The sequence below is a fragment of the Chiloscyllium plagiosum genome, chromosome 4 (assembly GCF_004010195.1).
Source record: "Chiloscyllium plagiosum isolate BGI_BamShark_2017 chromosome 4, ASM401019v2, whole genome shotgun sequence".
Classification (NCBI taxonomy): domain Eukaryota; kingdom Metazoa; phylum Chordata; class Chondrichthyes; order Orectolobiformes; family Hemiscylliidae; genus Chiloscyllium; species Chiloscyllium plagiosum.
The window spans coordinates 96,624,914-96,652,106 of record NC_057713.1 but is presented as its reverse complement, the minus strand read 5'-3'; the positions used below and the strand labels follow the sequence as shown (position 1 = coordinate 96,652,106).

The 27,193-nt window shown below is 39.6% G+C and overlaps 1 protein-coding gene across 3 annotated transcripts; it reads right to left on the bottom strand.

The window, feature by feature from the left end:
* Positions 1-27,193, bottom strand: LOC122549220 (kelch-like protein 38). Of its 3 annotated transcripts, none has more exons than XM_043688660.1 (5): positions 26,960-27,193; positions 20,465-21,821; positions 15,140-15,245; positions 13,942-14,227; positions 1-403 (listed from the first exon to the last, which is right to left on the bottom strand). In XM_043688660.1, exons 1-5 carry the CDS (start codon positions 26,989-26,991, stop codon positions 400-402), a joined length of 1,785 nt encoding a protein of 594 aa, XP_043544595.1. In that variant the 5' UTR covers positions 26,992-27,193; the 3' UTR covers positions 1-399. The 3 variants fall into 3 exon arrangements, with proteins under 3 accessions (XP_043544595.1, XP_043544592.1, XP_043544594.1); XM_043688657.1 differs by lacking the exon at positions 1-403 and adding an exon at positions 4,331-4,449; XM_043688659.1 differs by lacking the exon at positions 1-403 and adding an exon at positions 8,994-10,363.

Here is a 27,193-nt window from a genome sequence, read left to right as displayed (position 1 = left end):
ATCTTTATTTATATTCCACCACCAGGAAGAAAGGAAACACACAAGTGGCCAGGGACAAGCAGTGCCCTTGTCATTAAAGGGCAATGTTTAAGTGATCAAAAGGCGAAGGGGAGGGCAGGGATCAAAATAGAACTGGAGGGGGAAATAAACACTCCACGTGCCATGGTGCCCAAATGTTTTGGTCATATCAGTCAGCCAAGGCGTTTTTGATTGGCACAAGTTAACAACCCTGATCAAGAACCTTGTAGTTAATGAGATCAACCTGGTTCCAATCACTGCACCTGCTTGTGAGCCAGTAGCTTAGGGTACAAAGTCTTACTCCAGGTCTTGATAACCAAGGAGGTATCATCCTTATGCAGTCCAACTGGCTGTATATCAACTTGTAAATCCATCCAACATTCACCTGTGATAAAATGAAAGAGACCTCTCATCAGCGATCTTTAGAAGGCAATTTTAGTACCTCGCCAAGTATAGCCAGGGATAAACATGAAGTTCATGGTTACCAATGTCCAAATGAAACAAGTTATATCAACTGACCTGTTACTGTGCTGCACATTCAATGAAATTCTGCATTAGAACAGAACACCTCAAAAGTACTTTGTTGGTGTAAAGCACTTTGGGACATCCTGAGGTCTCTTTTTAAATGATATGTGATGTCATATTTAATTAACCACAACGTTTTACAGCATAAAAGGAGGCTACTCGGCCCATTGTGTCCTTGTCAGCCAAAAGTGAATTATTCAGTCAAGTCCCACCTTCTAGATCTGGGCCCATAGCCCTGCAGATTATATCACTTCACTTTTTTGAAATTTTTTTTGCTAATAATTATTTTTCTGAATCTCCTTTGTAAGTAGTGTTCTGTGTCCAATTATGTGAGTCTATTTAACCATTGATGCCCATTGTGTTTGTTTGGTTAAACCTAGGTATGGACTAGGCAAAAATAAATACATTGTGTAAGTTATTGGAAGCTAAAGTTGTAAGCATGGAGCAAATATTTTAAAATACTGTCACAAAACCTGCCAAATGCACTGAATCTATTATTAGCTCTGCACATTTGAGATATAAAGTACAGAATAAACCAACAGTGAGAATTACGAAGGAAAATGTAAACTTACTGGCATCTACATCTTTCATTTCTTTGCTGGGAAATTCACTCATACTGTACAATCAGTGGACTTTGAAGTTAATGACCTAATTATTTGAACCATAGAGCCATAGAGATCTACAGCACAGAAAATGGACCATCAATCCATTAAGTCTGTGCTGGTCAAAAATAACCACCTGACTATTCTAATTCTATTTTCCAGCACTTGGCCCATAGCCTTGCATGCCTTGGCATCACAATTGCACATCTAAATGTCCCTTAAATGTTATGAGGATTTCAAGAAAACCAACCCCAGTCTCTCCAAGCTCTCTGCATAACCAAAGCTCTCCAGTCCTGGCAACATCCCGTTAAATCTCCTTTGCATCTTATCCGATGCAATCATATCTCCTCTTATAATGTGGATTCTAGAACTGCACGCAATACTCTAGCAATCGAATTTTTATGCAGTTTGAACATAATTTTCCTGCTCTTAAACTCTAGTCCTCAACTAACAAAGGCAAGTATTCCATTCTTGAATGCTTTATTACTTGTCCTGGTACCCTAAGGGACAGGTGGGCATGCATATCAAAGGTCCTTCTGATCTTTGGTGCTTCCCAGGGTCCTACTGTTCATCACGTACTCCTTTGCTTTATTTCTCCAGCCCAACTACATTACCTCACATTTATTCAGATCGAATTCCATATTCCTCTGATCAGCCCAGCTAACCTGCCCATCTAGGTAAAAACAATGACTGCAGATGCTGGAAACCAGATTCTAGATTAGAGGTGCTGGAAAAGCACAGCAGTTCAGGCAGCATCCGAGGAGCAGTAAAATCTATGTTTCGGGCAAAAGCCCTTCATCAGGAATACAGCTGCCTGAACTGCTGTGCTTTTCCAGCACCTCTAATCCAGAACCTGCCCATCTATATCATCCTGTAATCTAAAACTACCCTCCTCACTATTTAGCACATTACCAAATTTTGTACTATCCACAATCCTATTACGTTCTAGTCTAAATCATTTATATATAGTATAAACTCCAAGGAATCTAATACTAATTGCTGTGAAATCCTAGTGGACAAAGGTTCCCAGTCACAAAATCACTGCTCAACTATCACACTATGCTTCGTGCAACTCAGACAACACTGGATCCACTTAGCCAAATTTCCTTGGATCCCATGGGCGCTTACCTTTGCTTATCAAAAGCCTTGCTGATGTTGAATGCATGGCCCTCATCTATGCATCTGATCACCTCTTTGAAAAATTTAATCGGGTTGGTCAGACACGACCTCTCTTTTTCAAAACCATGCTGACTGTTTTTGACTAATCTCTGCCTCTACAATTAATTCCATCCCTCAGAATTGTATTCTCCCTGTCTCCTTCTTGAATGCGTCCCAATGCTGTGACACAGATTTACCCAAGAATATCTGCTCCCAATCCACTCTGGCCAAATCATACCTGACCTTATTAAAATTGTCCTATCTCCAGTTTAGAAATGTGATTCAACAATGTTTTGATAACAATTTTGAATCCAACAGAGTTATGAATACTGTCTGTAAAATACTCCCCACTGATTTTTTTTTTTTTGCTTATTTGTTCACAGGATGAGGGCATTGCTGGCTACTTCAGCATTTATTGCCCAGAGAATAGTTAATAGTCAACCACAATGCTATTGGCCGGGTTTCATAGTTAGGCCAGACAAGGTAATGATGGCACTTTCTTTTCCTCAAGGACATTATTGAAACAGATGGGATTTCTTTTTTCCTGACAATTGATTAATGATTACCATTAGACTCTTAATTCCAAATTCTTAATGAAATTCAAATTGTACTATCTGTCATGGCAGGATTCAAACCCAGGTCCAGAGAATGTTACCACAGGCTTACCAAATCAACAAATTAGCAATTAATGCAGGAGTGCTTAGTAGCTTGTCTTCACATGGTTTCATAATTATAAGATTGGACATACTTCAGTAGAAGGTGTGCTTTTATCAAACTGGCGTCCATTTTTGAAAGAGTTTGAAACAGTTGGACGGTTCAAGAAGCTATAGCATTGTCTTTTATTGGGACTGTTAACCTCCATCTTTGAAACCACACATTCATTTCTGAAAAACAGCATTACTGATTCTAACTTGTTTAGTCTGTGTTATATATTCTTGTGAAGGGAAGTGCTTCCCAAGGAAGCAAAGAATGGGAAGAGAGCAGAGGAGCAGCACTAATGGATAGCACTTTCAAAGGATCAAACAAACACTGATGGGCTGAATGGCTGTTGTTGCTTTGTGACCCTTTGACTTGTGTACATGAGCTTCTCACATGATGCTGTTGTGTCTTGCTAAAAATAATTCAGTTTGTAAACTGAGAGATGTCATCAAGCTGATCTGCTGTCATAGTCCCTGGCTGACTCTGATTGCTGTAAATATCACAGCAGTTATGAAATGAAAACACTAATTTCATTAATCAACAGCAGGTTTCACTCCTATCCTCTTCTTGAACAATTATCTTTACCTTTGCTGCTTTGAATGTGATGAGTTTGGACATTCTGGAACGGGAGCCAGACAGTTTAGTTGAGCTCTACTTTGGCAGAGGTCAGATAAAAATATCTTTTCCCCTTGGACCAAACAACTTATAAATATCAGCAGAAATGTTGGGTCCTTGGACTCACAAAAACAGAGATGTTCTCATCTCATTAGAAAGCCTCAGTATTTGAAATTCTCCTTCATTCAGTTCAATCTGGGGGAGCACTGATCCCTGTGGTACCCCATGAGTCATTGCCTGCCACTTGGCAAAAGACCTGTTTATTCTTGTTTCTTGTTTCCTGTCTGACACTATATCCATGTCAGTATGCTATCTCCATGCACTTTAATTTTATATGCTAATCTGTTATGGGGGTCCTTATCAAAAGCCTTCTGAAAATCCAAATGTTGTAGTAAAATTAATAAAATTCAAATTTAGAAGCAAGTCAATCAAATTTATTAAATCAGAAGCTTTTGGGAGTTGCAGCGTGATTCTGACGCTAACAGCAGAACTTGACCACGCCATCTCTCCCCGAACAACAGATACAGCAGTTTTTATCGTCTGGATGATGTGTACAACAAAAGCCTGCAAAGACGGTTTCTTGGGTTCTGTGATTGCATGCAGAAATCGCTGGTTGTGTTCTGCACATGAATGTGCAAGATCGTTGTTCTCGGGAATGGGGTACCACACCGTTGTTTTCTGCGCACGCGCAAGCAGAGATCACTGTTTCCGGGAGCGGCATACCATGACATTGTATTCTGTAAGTATTTCTTCTTTAGTTAGTTTCTGTTTTCACCAAATAAAGCACTGTTACTTAAATGGTGAATCATTGCAGCATCATATGCAGAGAGATCTGTGTGCATGAATCACAAAATGTTGGTTTACAAATACAGCAGGTAATAAATAAAGCAAATGGAATATTGTCTTTCATTGCTAGAGGAGGTTATGTTGCAGCTGTATTGGGTGCTGGTGAGGCCATACCTGGAGTACTGTGTACAGTTTTGCTCTCTTTACTTGAGAAAGGATGTACTGGCACTGGATGGGGTGCAATGGAGGTTCACTAGGTTGATTCTGAAATTGAGACTGTTGACTTCTGAGGAGAGATTGGATAGACTAGGACTATACTCTTTGGAATTTAGAAGAATGAGTGGGGATCTTATAGAAACATATGAAATTATGAAGGGAATAGACAAGATAAAAGCAGGGAGGTTGCTTCTTCTGGTGGGTGAAACTAGAACTTGGGGGCATAGCCTCAAAATAAGGGGGAGCACATCTAGGACTGAGTTGAGGAGGAACTTCTTCACCCAAATGGATGTGAATCTGTGGAATTCCCTGCCCAGTGAAGTAGTTGAACCTACCTCAATGAACGTTTTCAAGGCAAAGAGAGGTAGATTTCTGAACAGTAAAGGAATTCAGGGCTGTGCTGAGCAGGTGGGTAAGGGGACTGGAGTCCATGAAAGGATCAGCCTCGATCTTATTGAATGGCAGAGTAGGCTTGTCAGGCCAGATGGCCTACGCCTGTTCCTATTCCTTATATACTTATCCACCAGCTCCCCCTTATCAACTCTTCTAGTTAATGCTTGAAAAACTTCAGTAGATTTGTCAAGCCTGATTTCTCCTTTCTAAATCCATGCTCTATCCAATTCTGACACTGTTTTCCAAGTGCTATTAATCTGCTACTAAATCTTTTATCATAGACGCTAGCATTTTTCCTCCTAACAATGTTAGGTTAACCAGTCTGTAATTCCTTGTTTTCTCCCTGTCACCTTTTATTTAGAGTCAGGGTCCATTAGCTACCAATCCATGAGAGCTGTTTCAAAGACTATAGAATCTTGGCAGAAGACCATCAATACATCCGCTATTTCTAGGGCCAATTCTTTAAGTGCTCTGGGGTGTAGATTATCAATGTGTGGGAATTTATTGGCCTTTACCCTGTAAACCTCCCCTCACTATTTCCCTATTAATACTGGTTTCATTCAGTTTCTCGCTCTCACTAGACATAGACTCCTCAATATTTTTGGGACATTATTTGTGTCTTTGCTTGTGAAGACAGCACTGAAATGTGTATTTAATTGATCTGCCACATCTTTGTTGCCCATTATAACATCTTTGTTTCTCCCTTTAAATGGACCTACAATTGTCTAATCTTTTTCTCTTTGCCTAATTTCAGTGCTGGTTGTCTGAGGCCCTTGATTGGCCATTTGAGGATTTCATTTGATAGCAAGTAAAATTGACCATGTACCCTCCCACCCACAATTTACTTCTGGTGGAGGTGGTAAGGCAGTGGGGATCAGGTGCACTCATATCCTACCAATGTTCCCTCTGAGCTGTGCAGGCACTGTGAGCACACGCTCACACACACACACAGTCTCCAGCTTGCAGAAATCGGACACATGGTCCTTGGTTATCTGGGAAGAAAATAAGTTAGAGAAAATATAGCACCATATCGTATTAAATGTCCCTCCTGCCTCCTGCAATGCCACCAACAGGGTCACAACATTCTGCTCTTTATGCACATGTACAGCAGATATTATTCGAGTAAAAGAACAGTTTACTCAATGGAGTTGAATGGCCTCCTGCTGTCTTTATGTTCCTGAGGACACAGTGCTTGTTTGCACAGGTCGTTCTGCTATAACGCGTGTATCATTTATGCAAATTCACTGTATTGTGATTGACAAATTGGGGACACTGTTTCTATGGTTCAAACCTTTAAAACGTGTTGCCCCTAATGTGATTACATCACCAATACTTTAGAAGCTGTTTCTAATTTTTCTATAAGCGGGGTTACACAAGAACGCAACCATTGCTTTATAGAAGAACTACCCATGTGTTCAAATTTTCAAACCGGAGATGTCAATTCTTTTCCCTAACATAAACTGACATCAAACTATGAACAGTGAAAACAGCATCCTTCACAGAGTTAAAAACTAATCAGTGTCTCACTTGGAAGGAGTGTCAAAATCTTGAAGGACCAGAAAATAAGAGATAATATACAGACATTGCACTTCTTTCCTCTGCATGCAAAGGGACTATTGGAAGGGAGAGAATGGCATTGGGGTGAGTCAGAGGAGTGGACTGAGGTATCATGGTGGGAATGGTTCCTTCTTAATGCTGAAAGGGGAGGTCAGGGGTAGTATGTTTGGTAGTGGCATATTAGGTGTGGCAGAAATGGTGGAGAATGATCCCCTTGAATGTAAACCCCTGTTATTGGCCTTATTTCTCCAGAAAGCAGAACTTGTTGAGGAGAAGTCTAAATTATTTCTTTGAAATAGCAAATGATTATGATGGGGTAGATGTAGAGATGTTTCCATTTATGAGGGAGACCAGAACTTGGAGACCATGAGTATAATACTGTGACCAAAAAATCCAAAAGAGCACTCAGAGAGACACCTTTACACAGACAGCGGTGAGAATTTGGAATTTGAAACTACATGAAATAGTTGAGGAGAGTATAAATACATTTAATGAGAAACCAGCCACATTCCTGAGGGTGAAGACCATAGAGGGATATGCAGATAATGTGAGATGACCTAGGGTAGGAAGAGGTTTATGTGAGGCATAAACATCCTCAGAGATCAGTTCAGCTGTTATGATCATGCAATAAATAAATTTATAAAATTAATCTAAATCTTATCCAGTGTAAGTGATCTTATATTGTCAGTACCACTGCCAAGTAGTATTTAATATTTGCAGAAGAAATAAACATTCAAATTCAAGATATAAACTTTGTCATCAACAGATTTCAAGTCTCTCAGAGATGAATATTATAATTTTTTTATCAACTCTTAGAGAATCAGAATACTGGTTTATATAGAAGATTGCAAAAAAAAATACTAAATTAATCAAAATTCAACAAAATAAATGCAAACTAGAGTGAAATTTTAATACATCTCTTCAATAATCATGAAAACTTCCTTAAGTTAAATATATTTTTAAAGATTCAAGTACAATAAATTTTCAAACCATTATTTAATTCACAAAATATTAAAAATAGTTAACTAATGTGATGTCATTTATCACCCATCCCTAACTGCACTTAGTGAGGTGGTAGTGAGCTACCTTCCTGAAACGCCTGCAGTCCATGTTGTAGGTACACTCAGAATGCTGTTAAGGAGGGAGTTCCAGGATTGTGACCCAGGACAATCAATGGGAATGTAGTTCCAAATGAGGGCAATGTGTGATTTGGATAGGGAACTTGCAGTTGGTGATGTTCCTATGCATCTGTTGACCTTATCCTTCAAGGTGTTTGTGGTAACAAGTTTGAAAGATCCTGTCAAAGGAGCCTTGGTGAATTGAAGCAGTGCATCTTACCAATGATGGAGGGAGTGAATGGTGATGGGTTGGAGCACCAGTCAAGTAGCCCAGATTGTGCTGAACTTCTTGTGTTGTTGCAACTACACAATACTGCACATTTACTGTCAAATACAATGCATTACCACATATTCTGTAAATAATGTAATTTTGTATCATTAATCTAAAATGACTAGTACTCCTTGACAAAAATGAAACAATTAGACAGAATGATTCAATCCATTTGAATAAGTAAGGTTGTTTTATGCTGATTTTTTAAAATGACAATATCAAACCTTCTCTTTTTCTCCATGGGCTGTCAGCTGTGGCTTACTGGATAGTGTTTTGTTCGACAGTCAAATCACTGAGTCAGAAATTTGTGTTCAAGGCCTACTCCAGTGAATTGACCACAAGATTCAGGCTGAGAACCCATGTACAGTACTGAGGGCATCTGAACTATTGAAGGTGTCATCTTTATTAAACAGAATGTGTTTAATAAGTATGTTTAATAATAGAGTATGTTTAATAAAGAGTATGTTTATTTGTCTTCTCAAGTGGACTTAAAAGATTATTGTGTCATTTTTCAAATAAGACAAACTTACTTGAATGTATTCAAGGTAGGGGACTTCAGCGTCCATCACAAACAGTGCTTTATAAGTAAAATTACCGAATGAGCTTACTAACTCCGGAAGGGCATATTTTTCAGATTGGGCCTGCAGCAGATATTGAGGGACCCCATAAGATGGAAAAGCCTGCCAGACTTTATTCTCACCAGTCTATCTGATACATACACATCTGCACATGATAGCATTGGTAGGAGTGACCACTGCATAGTCCTTGTGAAAATGAAGTCCCCTGTCTTTACCCAGGCATTCCCTCCACATTTTTGTGTGGCACTACAAATGTGCTAAGTTGGATAGATTAAGAACAGATCTATTAGCTCAAAACCAGTAATCCATGAGACTTCGTGGGACATCAGCAGCCAGAGAGTTCTACTCAATCCTGCATTATTACAAGCCAAGAGATGAAACCTAGTTCAATGAAGAGTGCAGAAGGATATGACAGAAGTAATGCCAAGCATATCTAAAAATAACCAGGTGAATCTACAACACAGGACTACATGCGTTAAAAATATCAGAAGCAATATGTAATAGACAGTAATAAGTAATCCCACAACCAATGGATTAGATAAAAGCTTGGTAAGTTCTGCCATACCCAGTTATGATTGGCAGTGGACAATTAAACTATTAACAGAAGGAGGTTCCACAAATATCACTATTCTCAATAATGGAGGAGCACATCTCATCAGTGCAAAAGATAAGGCTGAAGCATTTGCAAAAATCTTCAAGCCAGAATGATGAGTAGATGATCCATCTCAGCCTCCTCCTGAGGTCCCCAGCATCACAGATCCCATTCTTCAGCCAATTTGATTCATTCCTCATGATATTAAGAAATGGCTCAAGGAACTGGGTATTGAACTGGGTTCTATTGAAGATGTTCTCCAGAACCCACTGTGCCCCTAGCCAAGCTGTCTTGTTCTGGTATGGCTACAACACTCAACAAAACCCAAACATTGCCCTGGTATGTCCTGACCACAAATATCAGGACAGATTCAACCTGCCCAATTAGTGTCCTGTCAGCCTCCTCTTTCTCATCCACAAAGTTGTCGAAGGGGACATTGACAGTGCAATCAATTACACCTTCCAAACCTTTGTGAACTGGAAAAATAACAGCAGCTGATGCATGGGAACATCACCATCTGCAAGTCCATCTCTGAACCACACACAATCCTGACTTGGAACTATATCACAATTCCTTTACTGTCGTTGGACAGGATTCCTAACAGCATTTTGGGTCTACCTACATCACAAGAACTGTAACATTTCATGTAGAATAGTTACCAACGGGCAACAATTAATGACTTTACCAGTGTTGCCCACATCTTATGACAGAAGTTTTAAAAACCTTATCACATTGCTGTTTATGGAAGCTTGCTATGGCAAATTGGCTTGAAAGCCAATGTTTCCTATTATATCAGTGGCAACACTTCAGAAGTACTACATTGGCTTGAAAGCACTTTACGATGTCCTTAGGTTGTGAAAGGTGTAATACAAATGCAAATATTTCCCTTGTGATTCAGTGATCCACTCATTAAGGGAGCTTGGGTGAGTGACCTGAGATTCTCTCTTCACTGTGAGAAGTGGCTTGTAGAGTCTGAAAGGAAACATCTTGCTTCTCCTCATGCTGATGTCCCCAGGTTTTTCAGGGGAGACTTCCTGGAGACTCTTGCTATTAAGATAATTTCAAACTACTGTGTCTTATGCACTATGGATTGCTCCAATAGTTGACTGTGATGGGCTTTTTCACTTGCAACTCGCCTTTACTGGGAATTGGTTGGGTTCTTTGACTTCTCATCAGAAACCGGAGCTATACCCACAGCAAAAGGAACAAAACTCTTCCATCGTTGAATGTATCAACTGTAAAGACATGAACATGAAAACAAACAATTTGCAACTTTGGAAACAGACACTCCACTACTTAAAAGATCCACATTTAAAATGGGCAGTAATTAATATTTACAAAGACTTACAAACACCTCAATAAGTGCACCAAATGCAAGAAAGTTAGCCTTTATCAAGACAAATTTTACTTCCTTTGCACTTCATTCCTTTGAAGGTTTAGTTTCACCGAATACTGCTTCCAGATTACTATTTTGGGAATTTTATCCAGATTATTAAAACAAAAAGTTCAGCTTCAATTTTATCCTGATGTCTTTCTCCAGCTAGTAATACTTTGATACAATGGGGAATAATACTACAATTGTCATTTTATCTTTAACATGTGACAAAATGTAGTTCATGATTCTTTTCAGTCGTCTAAACAGAAACTTTTATTACAACAGAAACAGTGAGAAAAATGGCTCACTTTTCAGAAGGAAAATGGTTACAATTCGTTATCACCTTTCAAGAGTTCAGGATGTCCTAGTACTCTTTATAATCAATAAGTACATTTAAACTGTAGTCATTGTGGTAATGTCGGAAAATCAGCAGGCAATTTGTGCACAGCAAGCTCCAACAAACATCAGTGTGATAATGACCAGATAATCTGAGTTACCAAGGAATAAGACAGTAAGACTTGGAGCAGAAAGAGACCATTTGACCCATTAAGTCTGCTCAGTGTTTCAATGAGACCATGGCTAATTTGATAGTCCTGAATTCTACAGCTTTTACCCAACCCTTTGATTCCCTTAGTGATTGAAATCTGTCTGTCTCAACCTTGAATATATTTAATGACCCAAACACATCAGCTCTCTGCAGGTTCCTCCTCATTTCTGCTTTAAATGGGCAGCCCCTTACCCCTTACTTGCAGGTGATGATGTTTTCGGTCTGAGGAACAACCTCTCCAAATCAATCTTATCAAATTCTCCAAGAATCTTACTTATTTTACTCTGGGCACCAGGGAGAACACAACTTGCCTTCTTCAAAATAATGTAACAGGATTTTGTTGAGTCCACTTTAGAGGGCAAACTGCTCTCAATTTCTGCCTCACCTGAAATAAAAGCACCCCCAATAATGTAGCACTCCCCTCTTATAGCAGAGTGTCAACCTGGATTGTGCATGTTGGGAATGAGACTTGAACCCACAATCTTCTGACTCAGAAGCAAGAAACACTGAGCCATTGCTCTAAACTCTTGAGATTTTAATAAGGACTTTAGGCTAATTGTAAACCTATATTTAATTAATAATTCAAAAGGATCAACTGCACTGATGTTAAAACCTAGAAGGGTCAGTTGCTTCAGAAACAACTAAACAGTGTGACTTTTTTTCACCATTATCCCATTAGGCGAGGCATCATGAAGGCAGCCAAATTTCCCTTCATCAAATACACTTCCTATAAGCTCACATTAACTTTCCCTCTTTCGTTTCTCATTCATGTTCCTCATGTTACATGCAGTTTCCACAATGCTGATGGTAATGTCATTCGGCATGTATTTTGAATTTGGTAGATGATTTTACAGCCAGATGTCTTGCCTGCCCCAACCCTCCCCATTTATCCAGTCTGGAGACTGATACATGCTAGTTTGTCTGCACCAGAGTTTGGGTAATATAAGCTCACACTACACACTCCCTGCTTCAAAAGGATATTCAATTACTAAAGGTTTTAGGGAGATGGTGGATTACAGAACTTAAGGGAAAAACCCTTAGTTTTTTTCTCCCTTCACAGATAAAGACAATGAAGCTATGGATGCTTAGAAATACAAAAATCTCAGACACATTGATGCAGAAATTCATCTTTGGCTGTTCTCCTGAAGGACAAATGTGAGGTTGTATTTTGGTAAGGCAAGTCAAGGCAGGATTTGGAAGGGTGAAGTTAATGATAGGACCATGAGTAGTTTGGACAAACAGACGGACTTCGGGTTGAAATAGACAGTGGTGATTAAGGCATTTGCCTTTATTGGTTAGTACATTGATTAAAGGAATTGGGTTGTCATGCTGCAGTCGTACAGGACATTGGTTTGGCAACTTTTGGAATTCAATTCTGGTCTCCCTGCTATAGGAAAGATATTGTTAAACTTGAAAGAGTTCAGAAAAGATTTACAAGAATGTTGCTGGGCTTGGAGGGTTTGTGCTGCAGGGAGAGGCTAACCAGACTGGGGCTTTTTTCCCTGAAACTTCAGAGGCTGAGGGTTATAGAGATTTATAAAATGATAAAGAGGATGGATAGGATGAATATCTAAAGCCTTTCTTCATAAAGTAGGGGAGTAAGATTTAAAAGGGATCTGAGGGGTAACTTTTTCATGCAGAGGATGGTGTATGTATGGAACAAACTACCAGAGGAAGTGGTGGACGCTGGTAAAATTACAACATTTAAAAGGCATCTGGATGGGTACATGAACAGGAAAGGTTTAGAGGGATAGGGGGCAAATGCTGGCAAATGGGACTAGATTAATTTGGGATAACTGGTCAGCATGGGTGAGTTGGTCCAAAGGGTCTGTATCTGTTCTGTATGATTCTGTTCATCTATGACCATTTGGTATGTATCCATGTTGATGTTATAGATAATAGGGTTGGGGGGTACTGAATATTGATTTTCGCTGATAAACAGCTCTATCAGAGCACATTTCTTCCACATTAGATTCTAGTGATGATTTCTTTTGTGTACAACAAATTGAATAAAAATGCATGACAAAAAAAAGTAGTAAGTACAGAAAGGACAGTATCTTGAATAAAAGTGGCAAATGTATAGGATAGGCTCCTGGCGGCATTGATAGAGCAAGAAGTGAAAATGGAAATCAGTTTGGTCCTCATTGATAAGTTGGTTTCAGGATTATTAAGATCAGCAACAAAGAAATCTTAATGAAGCGGCACTTTACACGAAACTCTGTTTTGTTTCTGCAGATGCTGTGTTTCTCCAGGACTTTGTTTTTGTTGAAGAAATCCTGTACCTGGAGATGCTAGATGCAACCAGAAGCCGTTATTCCTTCGCTGGTTTAATATGTAGCAGCATTGGGAACAAACACAGGAAAATAATGCTGGACCTTTACAGACAGTCAGGAGGTTACAACTCTGAATAGTGTATCCAGTACTGGCCACAGTGCTTTATGAAGAGTGTAGAGGACCTTGAGATAGACACAGAGTAACCAGAAAGGTTCCAGGGATGAGGAATTTTAGCTACAATATTAAATTGAAGCGAAGGAGATTGAGAGATGATTAGAGAGAGGTGTACAAGGCTATGTCAGGTTTGAATAAGATAGACAAAGAAAAAATGTTCTCAGTAGTTAATGTTACAAAGACTGAGAGGCAAGAGATACAGGTAGGATATGAGGAAGAACTCTTCTATGTAGTGGGCTGCCTAAAAGGGTGGTGAATATGACATTGAAGATACTTTAGAAAGAAAATGGAGAAACACTTGATAGAAATAAACTTGCAGAGCTATAGGAATAGCACAGGGAATTGGGACTGAATGGATTGCTGTATAAGAGAGCTCGTATTGATCTGATAAGCCTGCTTCTGTATCATAACGTCTGTGACTTTATGATTGTTATACCACTTACTGCGTAGGGGGCTTGTAGGGGATGCTATGCAGTGTTAAACAGCCATGGTCAAACAGTTTATGTGGCAGCTTTCCTTTAGATATCCAGCTGTCTGTCTCTGGGTCATAACAATCTATTGCATCGCTGTCTTCAATAATGTTGTCTGAAGTGACAAACCGTCCACCAGTTACATAGATCTTGTTGTTTATAACTGTAGCTCCATGATGCATCTTCCTCTCTTTCATATCAGCACATTTTACAAATTGGCTTGACTTTGTATCAAAAGCAATCACTCTTCTTGTGTAGCCTGAGAGAATAAAAATCATATGTAAAAAATAAACAAAGCAAGAATGTTTTGAGCTGTTAAAATTATTGATTAAGGTATTGGGAAAGAAAAACTTGCTTTTTTATTAGCCTGTCAAGGCTTCAGAACCTCCAAAAGTGTCTTCCAACTAGTGAAGTACTTTTTAATGGGCAGTCTTTGCTGAAATATAGGTAACACAGCTTCCAGAAATAGCATTAGGATGATGACCAGATACTTTGTTTTGGTGATGTGGATTAGGGGTTAGGTATGGACCAGGAAACCATGGAGAATTCTCCAACATTTTTTTGGGACCTTTCACCTCCACCCATGTACAAGACTGGTGGATGAATTGAACTGCTCCACGTGAACTTCGTTCATTAGAGCGTCATCTCTTGGGTTTCAGGAAGTTGCTGGATTTGCACCGTAAATATGAATTGAATTTGCTGCAAAAGGTTAAGGCTGTCATCTTCGTGTGAAGATTCTTTTAGTGAGATTAATGTTCCTCCATTGACTGTCAACCTCTCTCATTCAGAAAGAGGATAATCAGGAATGCTACACAGCAAGTTTAAGGTAGCAAATTGTTCATTGAGATTTTTAAAAATGTTATTTCTTTCCCTCTATTTTTCCTATCTATTTGTTTTTTCTATCAGAATATAGTCTTTCTTTCACACCATGGGTGTAATTTGACTCTAAATCACTCGATTAATTTTTATGTTGTCATTCCCTCAGTTTATTTCTTAAAGCTTAAAACTCTTTTCTTAGGATGATAAACTGTTGGCCCCAAATTGATTAATGTGATGCCTTATCATTCCTCACTACATTGTTATTACCTATATAATACTTAGTTCCAGCTAATTCTGGTCTAAAACATTATCTTTGAATCAATCCATTATTATTTCAGCTGTTTCATCTTACCTCCAATAATAATAATTTTGTCACCAATCACAGCTGCAGGTGCACAGATATTTTTAACCATCCTTGTCTCCATTCTGAACCACATATTCCTTGATATGTTGTAAACCTAAATAATAATTCAGAATTAAAACTCTTCAAAAGTAATGCAGAAAATATAACTCCACCAAACATTCCCGGTGTTTGACTTTAACATTTCTGAACATATTTGTCTATATTGAACTATCCAGACTAAACTAGGTAGGACTTTCTCATTAAGAAAACGAATGCTGAGGCGTAACCAGATAAAGAAATTAACAGTTATGAGATGTATTAATAGAGCAGTCATTTTGTGCTGAAGACCCAAACTAGGAACCGTACATACAAGACCTGTCTTTGGAGCTCCCTGCCTAGAGATATTCCTTAGCAATTACTTGCTGAATTATGGTGAAGTGCTATTTTTTCCCCTTACTACAAGTAGGAAGTGGAAATAAACCATGAGCCTGTTTCAATTGGAACAAGAGTTGAACCCCACCTATTGTGAATCTAATCTCGACACTAGCTGTTTAGCTAACTGAGCTAAACAGCCTGCCGTGTACGTAGGAGTCGTTAATAATGGGGAATTCAGGAGAAACAGTTTTAACCTTACTGACTGTGGAAACAGTTACTGCCAATAACAGATATATTTAAGAGGAAGCTATATATACACACACATAACAAACAAAGATGTGCTGATGGGTTGAGATAATATAGCATAAGAAGAATAAACACTGGCATAGTCAGTTTGCACATTATAAATTCTGCACAGTTCCATGCAGAGATAGAGAAGCTATGGTAAATCTTTCTGAATCACTGTTTAGGTCGCAGCTAGAGTATTGTGACCAATTCTAGGATCATCCTTCTAAGAACAATGTCATGGTCCTAAGGAAAGTTCAGAGGAGATTTGCAAGAATGGTTCCAAGGGTGAGAAACTTTCAACATGTGGAAAGATTGGAGTGGAGAAAGGTAAGAGGAGATTTAATAGACATGTTCAAAATGCTGAAGGCTTTTGATCATGTAAATGAGTAGGACCTTACCAGCAGCAGGAAGGACGTAGACTTACCATAAATGGAAGAAAGGTATAGATATAGATAGATATATATTCTGGTGGGAGCCATAGCTTTGGAATCCTTGTGTACACGGTTATTAAATGGTTTTGTTTCTGTCAGACTCACTTGCATGCAAACCTAAAGAGGGGACAGGCTGAGCGGAGAGTGTAATTCTATTGTTTTGATATCCTGCAATCTGTGCAACTTAACTCTAAGTTGAATTCATTATTTACAGTGTATTTTATACAACTGTCAGTTAATCACAATCTCATTAAAAATGATACAGCAGGTATCATATTTACCTCAATGAGTTACAAGTCATTTCTTTATTGAGTGCCCTAGTGTTGATTGTCTTGTGTTTTGATCTTGATGAACTTATTGGTTAATGTTAAATTTAATCTAATAGATTAATAACTTGCATTTGATTTAAATGATGTGTGTATCATGTCGAGGCCTATTTTCATAGACCAATGTTAATCTCAATAAATGTTCCTTACTGGTTCTATACTCAAACTCCTAAATCTGAATCTCAGTGCTTAATCCAAGGTCAATCAGCTTGATTTAATAGACCCTGTCTCAATTAAAGCTCTTTTATTCCAAATCTCTTTGCTGCCAGTGCCTCATTAATCCCGAATGCATGCTTATGTTTATCACACAAATCTGTGATTAGCTGAGCAACTTCAGACTCATAAGACCTGACCCTGGCTGAACCTTGTGATATTTATACTTGCTGGAGTCTGATTAGCGACATAATTGATGGGTGAGTTGACATATAGTCTGAATTTTCACTGAATAAATCAAAACTATAATTACAAATTTTATTTCAACAAAAAGGACCTGTAAAATAAATACCATGGTAACCAACTGGTTGAGTACATTTCCTTTCAACTATTTCCATTTATGACAAACAAGTTGATCCTGTGACATCAGATTTATATAATACCCTTGTACACGAAAGAGTGAGCCAGTTGGCTCAGGTGGGTTAGTGTGTGGTTCATAATGATATCATCTGCACCAATTTGGTTCCTTTTCCAGCTGAGGCAGACTCGGCATCTGCCTTTTCACCAGGGCCTGGGATGGGATGGATGGAAGTACATCATGGCCCAGTACCAGGCCCCATGCTCAAGTCATGGGTGAGACATTGTGCCCAGAGGGGACAAGGAGCCCAGACCAGAGCAGGACCACTCCTCACCCTACCCTGAAAGCAAAAGGCAATGGACAAATCACCATTGACAAAAAGTAAAGTACCAAGAAAACAGGTCAGCATGAAGCATCTTCAGACATTGTAACAAAGGCCTTCCATTCACAGGGCACAATTGGAATAGAATAGGAAGTTAGAATATTAAGACAGTTCCTTAGGCTAGGGAAGCTCTTCACATAGAATGGGCATCACCTAAACTGAATAGATAGCAATGATTTTGTGATGAAGATATGCAGGAAATAATTAAGAAGATATAAGGAAGAATTGTCGTCATTAGGCTGCACAGAACCAAATATTGGATTAGACTTAACAATAGTGAAAGGACAAAGCAGTTCAACACAACAAAACCAGGGGAATATACCATGCAGTGGTATATTCTGCATGACATCCTAAAAGGCTGTATAGCTAGTGAAATACTTGCTTTTGAAGTGCAATCACTGTTGCATTGTAGGAAATGCATAAGCAAATTTATACACAGTAAGCTCCAACACACAGCAATGTGATAATAACCAAATGATTTTTTGTTGTGATTTTGGCAGAGGGATGAACATTGGCCAGGGCAGTGAGGTCAGCCCTCCCACTATCCATCAAATTGTGCTATTGGATCCTTTGGTTCACTTTAGATCATTTGTCTATCCTAAAGTATAAACAGAAGTCTCCTTAAAGAAGATAGAGGGAAGCGAGGAAGAGGGTTATAAATAGGTCAATGTCTTTTATAAAAGCAAATAAAAAATTAAGGATGCTGGGAACTTGCAATAAAAAAAAACAGAAAATGCAAGAAGAACTCATCAGATCTGGTAATGTTTGTGGAGAGAGAAACAGAGTTTGCAATTCAGGCCTGTGAGCTTCCATCAGAACAGAGGAAAGTCACTAATGTAAGTCATAGGTTTTGAACAAGTGAAATGGCATGAAGGAGGGAAAGCAGAATAAAAGAGAAGGTTGTTGAAAAGAGGGGCATGTTGCTGAAGCTTTTGGTTTTACACTTATCAAATGCAAGAATGCCAAATTGAAGGTGATCACAATTACACACCAGGAGAAAAAGTGCTGATTGGTTGCCAACTTAAAGGAGATATTGTCGTCAAGACAGTAAGAGGAAGCTATAGGCTTCACAAGCTCCTGAGTAATTCAAAACAAAAGGTGACAGACTTGTGTATATTTGTTTTATTTTTCAGAAAATGGGTCCTGGGCTGTAAATTGATATTGCTCCGAGCAAGCAAAAAATCAGCCATGTTACAAACAAAACAGAAAAATTGTGAGGAGAGCTCACTGACAAAATGAAGGGGTTTTGAACCATTAATTCTTTTGGCACTTAATCTCTCTGTCCTCCATCCTATTACAAACACCCTCTTTGGGTTTTCCTCTCCCTTCTTACCCTGTGGCCGTACTTATTTAAAAATTGTGACATCTATTAACTTTTTCCAGTTCTGATGAAAAGGTCATCAACTTGAAATGCTAACTGTTTTTCTCTCCACAGATGCTGCCTGGCCCACTGAGTATTTCTGATTTTATTGCTGTCTTTCAGTGGAAAGTATGCACACGTTCGGGAACAAAGGTTGGATAGAACTTGGATGGAAAGCTAATTCCAGTTGGGATAAGATTGAGGAATAAATATTCTTGGCTGTAAAACTTAGAGAAAATAAAGAAAGAAAATAACAATGGCAGAAATCTGATTATTTACAGCGTCGTTGCAAACATGGAAAGGGCAGTGCTAATCAGTGGCATTTATGAGTTAACAAATAATAAGAAAACTATTACAGGTAAAAGATCCCTGATCTGAAATGCTCGGGACCAGCTGTTTTCCAGAACTCGGAATTTTTCGGTTTTCAGAGTGTGACAGTTTAATGCTGAAATCTTTAAAAATCTTACTGGAGAAGCAGACTTCTAATTAAGAACATGCTTGGCCACGTGCCCCCCCCCCCAACCCCACGTCGCATCTGCGTGACACACATCAAGTGGGTGTCAACTTGGGGGCATTCACAGAGAAACCCCAGGCCTGTCAGTACTTGGCCACACCCCCATGTCGCATCTGAGTGACACACATCGAGTGGGTGTCAACTTGGGTTAACTGTTTGTTCGCCAAACAACCTTGTTAATGAGAAAAAAACTTCACAACAAAACCTTCAGATTTTGGAGCTTTTCAGTTTTTGGATGTTCAGATAAAGGATCTTGTACCTGTACCACCTTGGGAACATTTTTTGAACTATCAATTGGTGCAAAATACATAAGTCACTGACAGTAGTTTGTTATGCTGATAACTGGGGAGGGGGTTAATTAACCGTGCCCTATGGTTGTGGAATGGCGTCCCTCATGTTATATATTTATTAAGTTTCTGTCTCTAATGGGCAACGGATAATTACAAATTGAGTGTGATTCGATTTCGATATTGAATTTGTGTGTGAAGTTTGATTGGGCTATGGTTGCAGTATTGTTCACAGCTCTGATTCGTGAATTAGAAGTCAGTTTAAATTACATTTTTCCCCAAAAGACTAGATTAAATAAATATGTAATAGAGGTTTTCAAATGCATGGAAGTTCTGGGATTGTAAATAGTGAAAGATTGTTTCTGCTTATCAGTAAATCTCTAATAAGGGACATAAATTGAAAATTATTTGAGAAATGAAGAGGATGGTTAGAAGCATTTTTTCACCTTGAAAACTTTACTGAAGGCTCCAACCTGAACTTAATTTCTAAGTGGAACAAAAGCAAACTATTGAAGATGTCAGGAATTGGAACAAAATAAAGTAGATAATCTGAACACTTGACAAATCTGGCAGCATTTTTGGAGAGAAACAGAGTTACTGATGTTCCACTCTAATTAATAGCTCTTGTAACAAAGTGCTGAAGAACTAACAGTTGCATTGGTTTATTGGGTCTAATGTTGTCCCATTTTATCCTTGTGAGGTCTGTGGCTGGCTGAAGATTTTGTGCAGGAATGTTCTTCTGATTAATTTATTCTAACTCTCTAAGTATTACCAGCTTGTTCCAAGTTGAGGATTGCCCAGTTTCTCGTAATTTCTCCCCACTTTTTAACACAAAAGATCAGTGAGCCTGATGGCTGTACCTGTATCAGACGGACGGCATTCTGTACAACATCTTCTCCACCGAAAACATAGAGCCTTTGGTTCTTGGCAGCAATGGCTGGATGTAGCACAGCAACTGGCATGGGTGCCATTGACTCCCAGATACCGAAAATGCTATCATATCTGTGCAAAGTATTTAGTATTTCTTGACTTGGCCCAACCCCTCCCAGGGAGAAAATATAATTCATGTGTGCTATGGCCTGATTGGAGTAGCATGGCACCAACATATCTACTTCTGGCTTCCAATGGTTCATTTTCAAGGAGTAACTATAAACACATGCACTTATGGTGGTCTTCTTATTACTAACAACCAGTCCTCCAAGGATGTATATATTACTGTGTAAACATACTGAAGAAGCTTTATAAAGGTGGACAGGAAGCTTAGAAAGAGCTACCCATTGTTTTGACCTGGAATCATAAAGCAATGCCTCCTTTGTTGTCTCTTGGTTACTTTTCCTACCTCCGACAATAACCAGGAACTCTTGAGAGGCATACCTGCGGGGGACACACCACATGGGCATGATATCCGGGCTGTTTGCAAGGCTTAAGGAAAATATCAGTCGGCTGACTGATTCCAAGATGTGTCTACAAACAGGTGACGACTGAATAAAGGGATTATTGGCAATAAAGTGAAAGAGGTAAGTAGGGTGGACATACTGGAGTCGGACTTTCTTGAAGAGCTCATGCATGTGTTTTTGCCTTGTCTTTGCGTCATGGTTGATCCAAGTTGTGACAGTATCGAAAACCTGCTCTTCTTCAGCACAGAGTTCATCATCCCCCAAGTAGTCTGCAAGTTCAGTGCAGGTAAGCTCTTTCAAGTCCTCACAGGATGCCACCTCTGAGAAATGTTGCAAAGCAACCGCCTTGGCCTTTTTCTCCAAACTTTTGCAGCTGAAGATTTGTGCCAGTCTCACCATGCCAAGGCAATTTGTAGCTGTCAATTGATTTTGCAAGTATAAGGAGCATGCCTCGAGCACTTTGGGGTACTGATAGATACCAGCAGCCTCCAACAGAGAAAAAACATTTGTTGCATTTATTGTAATCTCTCCTGTGTAGACATAATCCACAATCTGAGTAAGAATGTCCACCGGGACCCCCAACAAATGGACATGGGTTAGGAAACTCTCTTTGAAGTTGTTGCAGAACATTGCCCTGAAGTAAGGGCTACTTGACGCCAGTACGTTTCGATGGCAAGGAACTTCCTTGTCTCCAGCACAAAGAATGACATCAGTCAATATCGCCTTTTTCCGTTGGGCATTAAGCTGTTTTAATAATTGATGAGACAGGTCTGTTTCCTTGAAGTGAAAATAGTTATGGAGAACCATATCTTCATTCATGCTGGAAAAAAAAGGTTTTGTAAACACTGAAATTCACAGTGATTGTATTTTCTTGAAATAGTAATTCTATAAATTGGTTTCACTGACTTATTTGTGTGTAGATAAAGAAAAATTGGAAACTTAAACATGTAAGTGATTTAACACTCTCTAAGTGATCCTACAATCAATACAAGTTAATGGATATGTGTTAACCATAACTTAGTAGCGGATTATAGTGAGGTTAAATGTTATCACAATTCTCAACAGTAACTCACATGGTAGCCAAATCATGCTTTTTTATTCATTCTTGGGATGTGATCATAAGTTCATAAGATATAGGAGCAGAATTAGGCCATTTATAGAGTCATAGAGATGTACAGCATGGAAACAGACCCTTCGGTCCAACCCGTCCATGCCGACCAGATATCCCAACCCAATCTAGTCCCGCCTGCCAGCACCCGGCCCATATCCCTCCAAACCCTTTCTATTCATATACACATCCACATACCTCTTAAATGTTGCAATTGTACCAGCCTCCACCACATCCTCTGGCAGCTCATTCCATACACATACTACCCTCTGCGTGAAAACGTTGCCCCTTAGGTCTCTTTTATATCTTTCCCCTCTCACCCTCAACCTATGCCTTCTAGTTCTGGACTCCCCAACCCCTTGGAAAAGACTTTGTCTATTTATCCAATCCATGCCTCTCATAATTTTGTAAACCTCTATAAGGTCACCCCTCAGCCTCCGACGCTCCAGGGAAAATAGCCCCAGCCTGTTCAGCCTCTCCCTGTAGCTCAGACCCTCCAACCCTGGCAACATCCTTGTAAATCTTTTCTGAACCCTTTCAAGTTTCACAACATCTTTCCGACAGGAAGGAGACCAGAATTGCATGCAATATTCCAACAGTGGCCTAACCAATTTGGTCCATTGAATCTGCTCCACCATTCGATCATGGCGGATATACTCCTCAACTCCAATTTCCTACCTTCTCCTCATAACCCTTCAACACATTACCAATTAAAAATCTGTCTAACTCCTCCTTAAATTTACTCACAGTCCCAAAATCTACCGTACATTGGGGTAGTGAATTCCACAGATTCACAACCCTTTGGGAGAAGTCGTTTCTCCTCAACTCTGTTTTAAATTTCCTATCCCTTATTCTAAGACTATGACCTCTCATCCTAGAGTGCCCCACAAGAGAAAGCATCCAATCCACATCTATTTTATCCACACTTTTTATCATCTTGAATACCTCAATTTGATCTCCCTTCATTCTAAATTCCAAGAGTATTGGCCTAACCTTTTCAATCTCTCTTCATACTTGCAGGGCCAGTATTCTTTTGCTCATTCTTGAGCTGCCTGCTTGAATTGCTGTAGCCCATAGAGAAGTTCTGTTCCGATGAAGAAATACTGGACTCGAAATGTTAACTCTGCTGGATTCCTGCAGATGCTGCAAGACCTGCTGAGTTTCATCAGCAATTTCACTTTTTGTCTGTTTGTGGGGACTGGGAGGGGAACGGTAGCTCCATTTATCGCACTTCTGGATTAGTGGTGCTGGAAGAGCACAGCAGTTCAGGCAGCATCCAAGGAGCAGCGAAAAGCCCTTTGCCCGAAACAACGATTTCGCTGCTCCTCGGATGCTGCCTGAACTGCTGTGCTCTTCCAGCATCACTAATCCAGAATCTGGTTTCCAGCATCTACAGTCATTGTTTTTACCTCATTTATCGCACTATCAAAGAGGCAGTTACTGGTCTATGACCCAGCGGCAGTGCTGAGATTGCTGATATATTTTCAAATTGTAAAGTCTTGGAAGAGAATTTGCAGCTAGTGGTTTTCCCATGTGAACGCATCGAAGTCTATCTGAATATCAACACTGCCAAATTCTGTTTTTCTATTCTAATGACCTAAGTGAATAACCTATCACATCATATACTTCATCTACCATCTGGCTGCCCACTCACTTAGAGTCATAGAGATGTACAGCACCGAAACAGACCTTTCGGTCCAACTTGTCCATGCCGACCAGATATCCTAACCCAATCTAGTCCCATTTTCCAGCACTTGGCCCATATCCCACGAAACCCGTCCTATTCATATACCCATCCAGATGCCTTTTGAATTCTGCGATTGTACCAGCTCCCAACACTTCATCTGGCAGCTCATTCTGTACACACACTATTCTCTGTATGAAAACGTTGCCCCTTAGGTCCCTTTTATATCTTTCCCCTCTCACCCTAAACCTATGTCCTCTAGTTCTGGACTCCCTCAGCCCAGGGAAATTACTTTGGTTAGAGTGGTGCTGGAAAAGCATAGCAGGTCAGGCAGCATCCGAGGAGCAGGTAAATCGACATTTCGGGCAGGAGTCCTTCATCAGGTTCCTCCTGAAAAACATCAATTTTCCTGGTCCTCAGATGCTGCCTAACCTGCTGTGCTTTTCCAGCACCACTCTAATCTTGAGTCTAATCTCCAGCATCTGCAGTCCTCACTTTAGCCAGGGAAAAGACTTTGTCTATTTATCCTATCCATGCCCCTCATGATTTTATAAACCTCTATTAAAGTCACCCCTCAGTCTCCAGCGCTCCAGGGAAAACAGCCCCAGCCTATACAGTCTCTCTCTATAGCTCAAATCTTCCAACCCTAGCAACATCCTTGTAAATCTTGTCTGAACCCTTTCAAGTTTCACAACATCCTTCCGATAGGAAGGAGACCAGAATTGCGTGCTATATTCCAAAAGTGACTAGCTTTGTATCATCACCAAACTTGGATACATCACTATCTGTCCTTTTGCCCAAATCATTAATACATAAATTAATATGGCTTGTAATTAGCTGCAGTTCCAGTACTGATCCTTGCAGTACTGCACTACTTAAAGTTTACCAACTTGCAAATATCTCAGTTATCCCTGCTCTCTGCTTCCTGTCCATTAAACAATACTTTATCCGTGAGTCCTTAACTTACACATTAACTTTTATGTGACAATTTCCTGAATGCCCTTTAGAACTCTAAGTATACTACATCTGCCAGCTCCCTTTTATTTATCCAATTAGATATATCCTCAAAAAGCAGCACTGCCATCAGTGCAGCACTCCTTCTCTATGCACTGCTTTGTTAGCTTTGGAATGCTCAATTCCTGGAATGGAACTTGAACATGGAATCCTTATAATACAGAGAGGAACATGCTACAATCTGAGCCATGGCTGATACACTCCAACAAATCTTCACAGGCATCCCTTCAACATCACTATGTTTGGCAGGCTCCAATCCAGTTGACAAAGCCAACTACTTCCTTGTATTCCTTATCATCTTCCTACCCTTCCTCAACTCCACTTGTGTTTGCACTGTCTCTGAAACATCCTTTTCAAATGCTGCCTCAGTCTTCCAAATACCTACCACTGGGAATGCCATTCAGCACAGCACTCCTAAAGCTGGTAATTTCTTCAACCACTCCCTGCCCCAGAAAGAAACAACAGTAAAACTTAGAAATTTTTACTGGTCATACCAGAACAGCATTTTTGGGTCTGCAAGTCACATTGGACCAACTGGTGTCATTTCAAAGTTTTACTGAGATTTCCTAATCTGTTTGATGGCCTCAATTTCAACCTAACCCTCTTCCCTTCAGTTCAACTTCTGTTCCCCTGCGTCAACCTGAAATTATGTTATTGATTTTCATTACTTTCACCTAGTATTTAACCTGTGCTCATTTTGAGAATGGCTACACAGTCGTGGCACTGAACTTCTCTTCAAAAAGGTTGTGACAATATGGAATCTTCCTCTGTCACTGTAATTGGAGATGGAGGCACAGTGATAATGTTACTGAACTAATAGAGGCAAAGGCAAATGCTCTGGAGACATGGGTTCAAGTCGTACATTCAATTCATAAAATCTGGAATTCAAACCTGGTAATGGTCATCATGAAAGCATCATCGATTGTTATTAAAAATCAACCTGCTTCATTAATGTCCTTTAAGGAGGTGAAATCTGCCATCCTTACCTAGTCTTCCTAGGTTTATCAGTGATCCTAGATCCACAGCAAAATGGCTAACTCTTAACTATGCCTCTGAAATGGCCGAGCAAACCATTCAGTTTTAGAGCAATTAGGGATGGGCAACAAATGTTGACTGTGCCATGCTAGAAAATAATAAATACCTTGGTGAGACAGGACCTCCACCTAATGAGCGCTGGCTCAATATTCCTTGATGCAGTTCAGTGATCTGCCGATTGGGAGGTTAGGAGCTGGTGCTGGAACAAGGCTATAACTATAACTAATGATCATCTCCTGGGTCAATCCAATGAGGCTTCCAATGAAAGCAAGGGAGGAGACAATGGCCTTGTAGTATTGCCATTAGTCTATTACTCTAGAAATCCAGGTGATGTTTCCAATAAACCTGTGTTTGAATCCCACCATGGCAGATGGTGAAATTTGAATTCAATAATAATCTGGAAACAAGAGTCTAATGATGACCATGAAACAATTGTTGATTGTTAGGAAAAGCCCATCTGTTCACTAATGTCATTTAAGGAAGGAAATCTGCTGATGGCCTACATGTGACTGCAGACCCACATCAATGTGGTTGATGCTTAACTGCCCTCTGGGCAATTAGGGATGGACAATAAAAGCTGTACAGCTAGTGACGCCCACATCCCATGCATGAAATGAACTGGATCTTAGGAAAATCTAGACAGTTGGCATACTGCACTAGTGCCATGAGTGCCAAGGACGCAATAGTTTAGAATGTTATCTGACACTCGTGTCATGTCAGTGCCACTCCTTTGTTTGCATTGAAAGCAAAGAGGAGAAGCCACTGGATCCACCCCACAGCAGGCAATAACTCTATGTATGTTACCCAAATACTCTCCCACTTCCCTTGCCTGATAATTGCACCAACAATCCTGTCGGAGATTTGAGGTTAACATTTAAACTTTCTTTCAAAGTATATCAACTTTCTGTGGAATGAATCTTGTGTGTAAATGCATCAGGAGCACGTTATTCATGACATGAATACATTTTATCAACCGAACCAAGGAATTCTAGTCAAAAGTAATATTAATTTGTGTAAGCAAGAGACAAACACACAAAGATTACAAATTAGAGGAAAGCCACCATGCAGTCCATGGTTAGGGACTTGCTAACATATTTCTAACAGATTATTCAACTACCTGAATGGTGTTTGTTCGTGGAGTTGTGCCATTCAGAACACAGTCTTCAAAACTATGTTGAACTTTTCTTTTCTGATCTGATGCCACTCACAGGAACATCAAGGAATAGTGGAGAACTTCAGAAGAACAGCAACAGTGAATTTTACTGAATTAATGTTTTCCAGATTTGTTAATGAGCAGTCAAACTTCCTTTGATACTTGTGTTTAGTTGAGCACTCCGGCACATAGCATTGT

Excerpts from the sequence above, each read along its gene's own strand:
- LOC122549220 (XM_043688657.1), bottom strand. The coding sequence starts at position 26,991 with ATGGCACAACTCCACGAACAAACACCATTCAG. Across the intron at positions 15,246-20,464 it reads ATGCCGTCCGTCTGATACAG|GTTTACAACATATCAAGGAA; the intron begins GTACAGCCATCA and ends ATTATTATTTAG. Across the intron at positions 14,228-15,139 it reads CAAAATTATTATTATTGGAG|GCTACACAAGAAGAGTGATT; the intron begins GTAAGATGAAAC and ends TTATTCTCTCAG.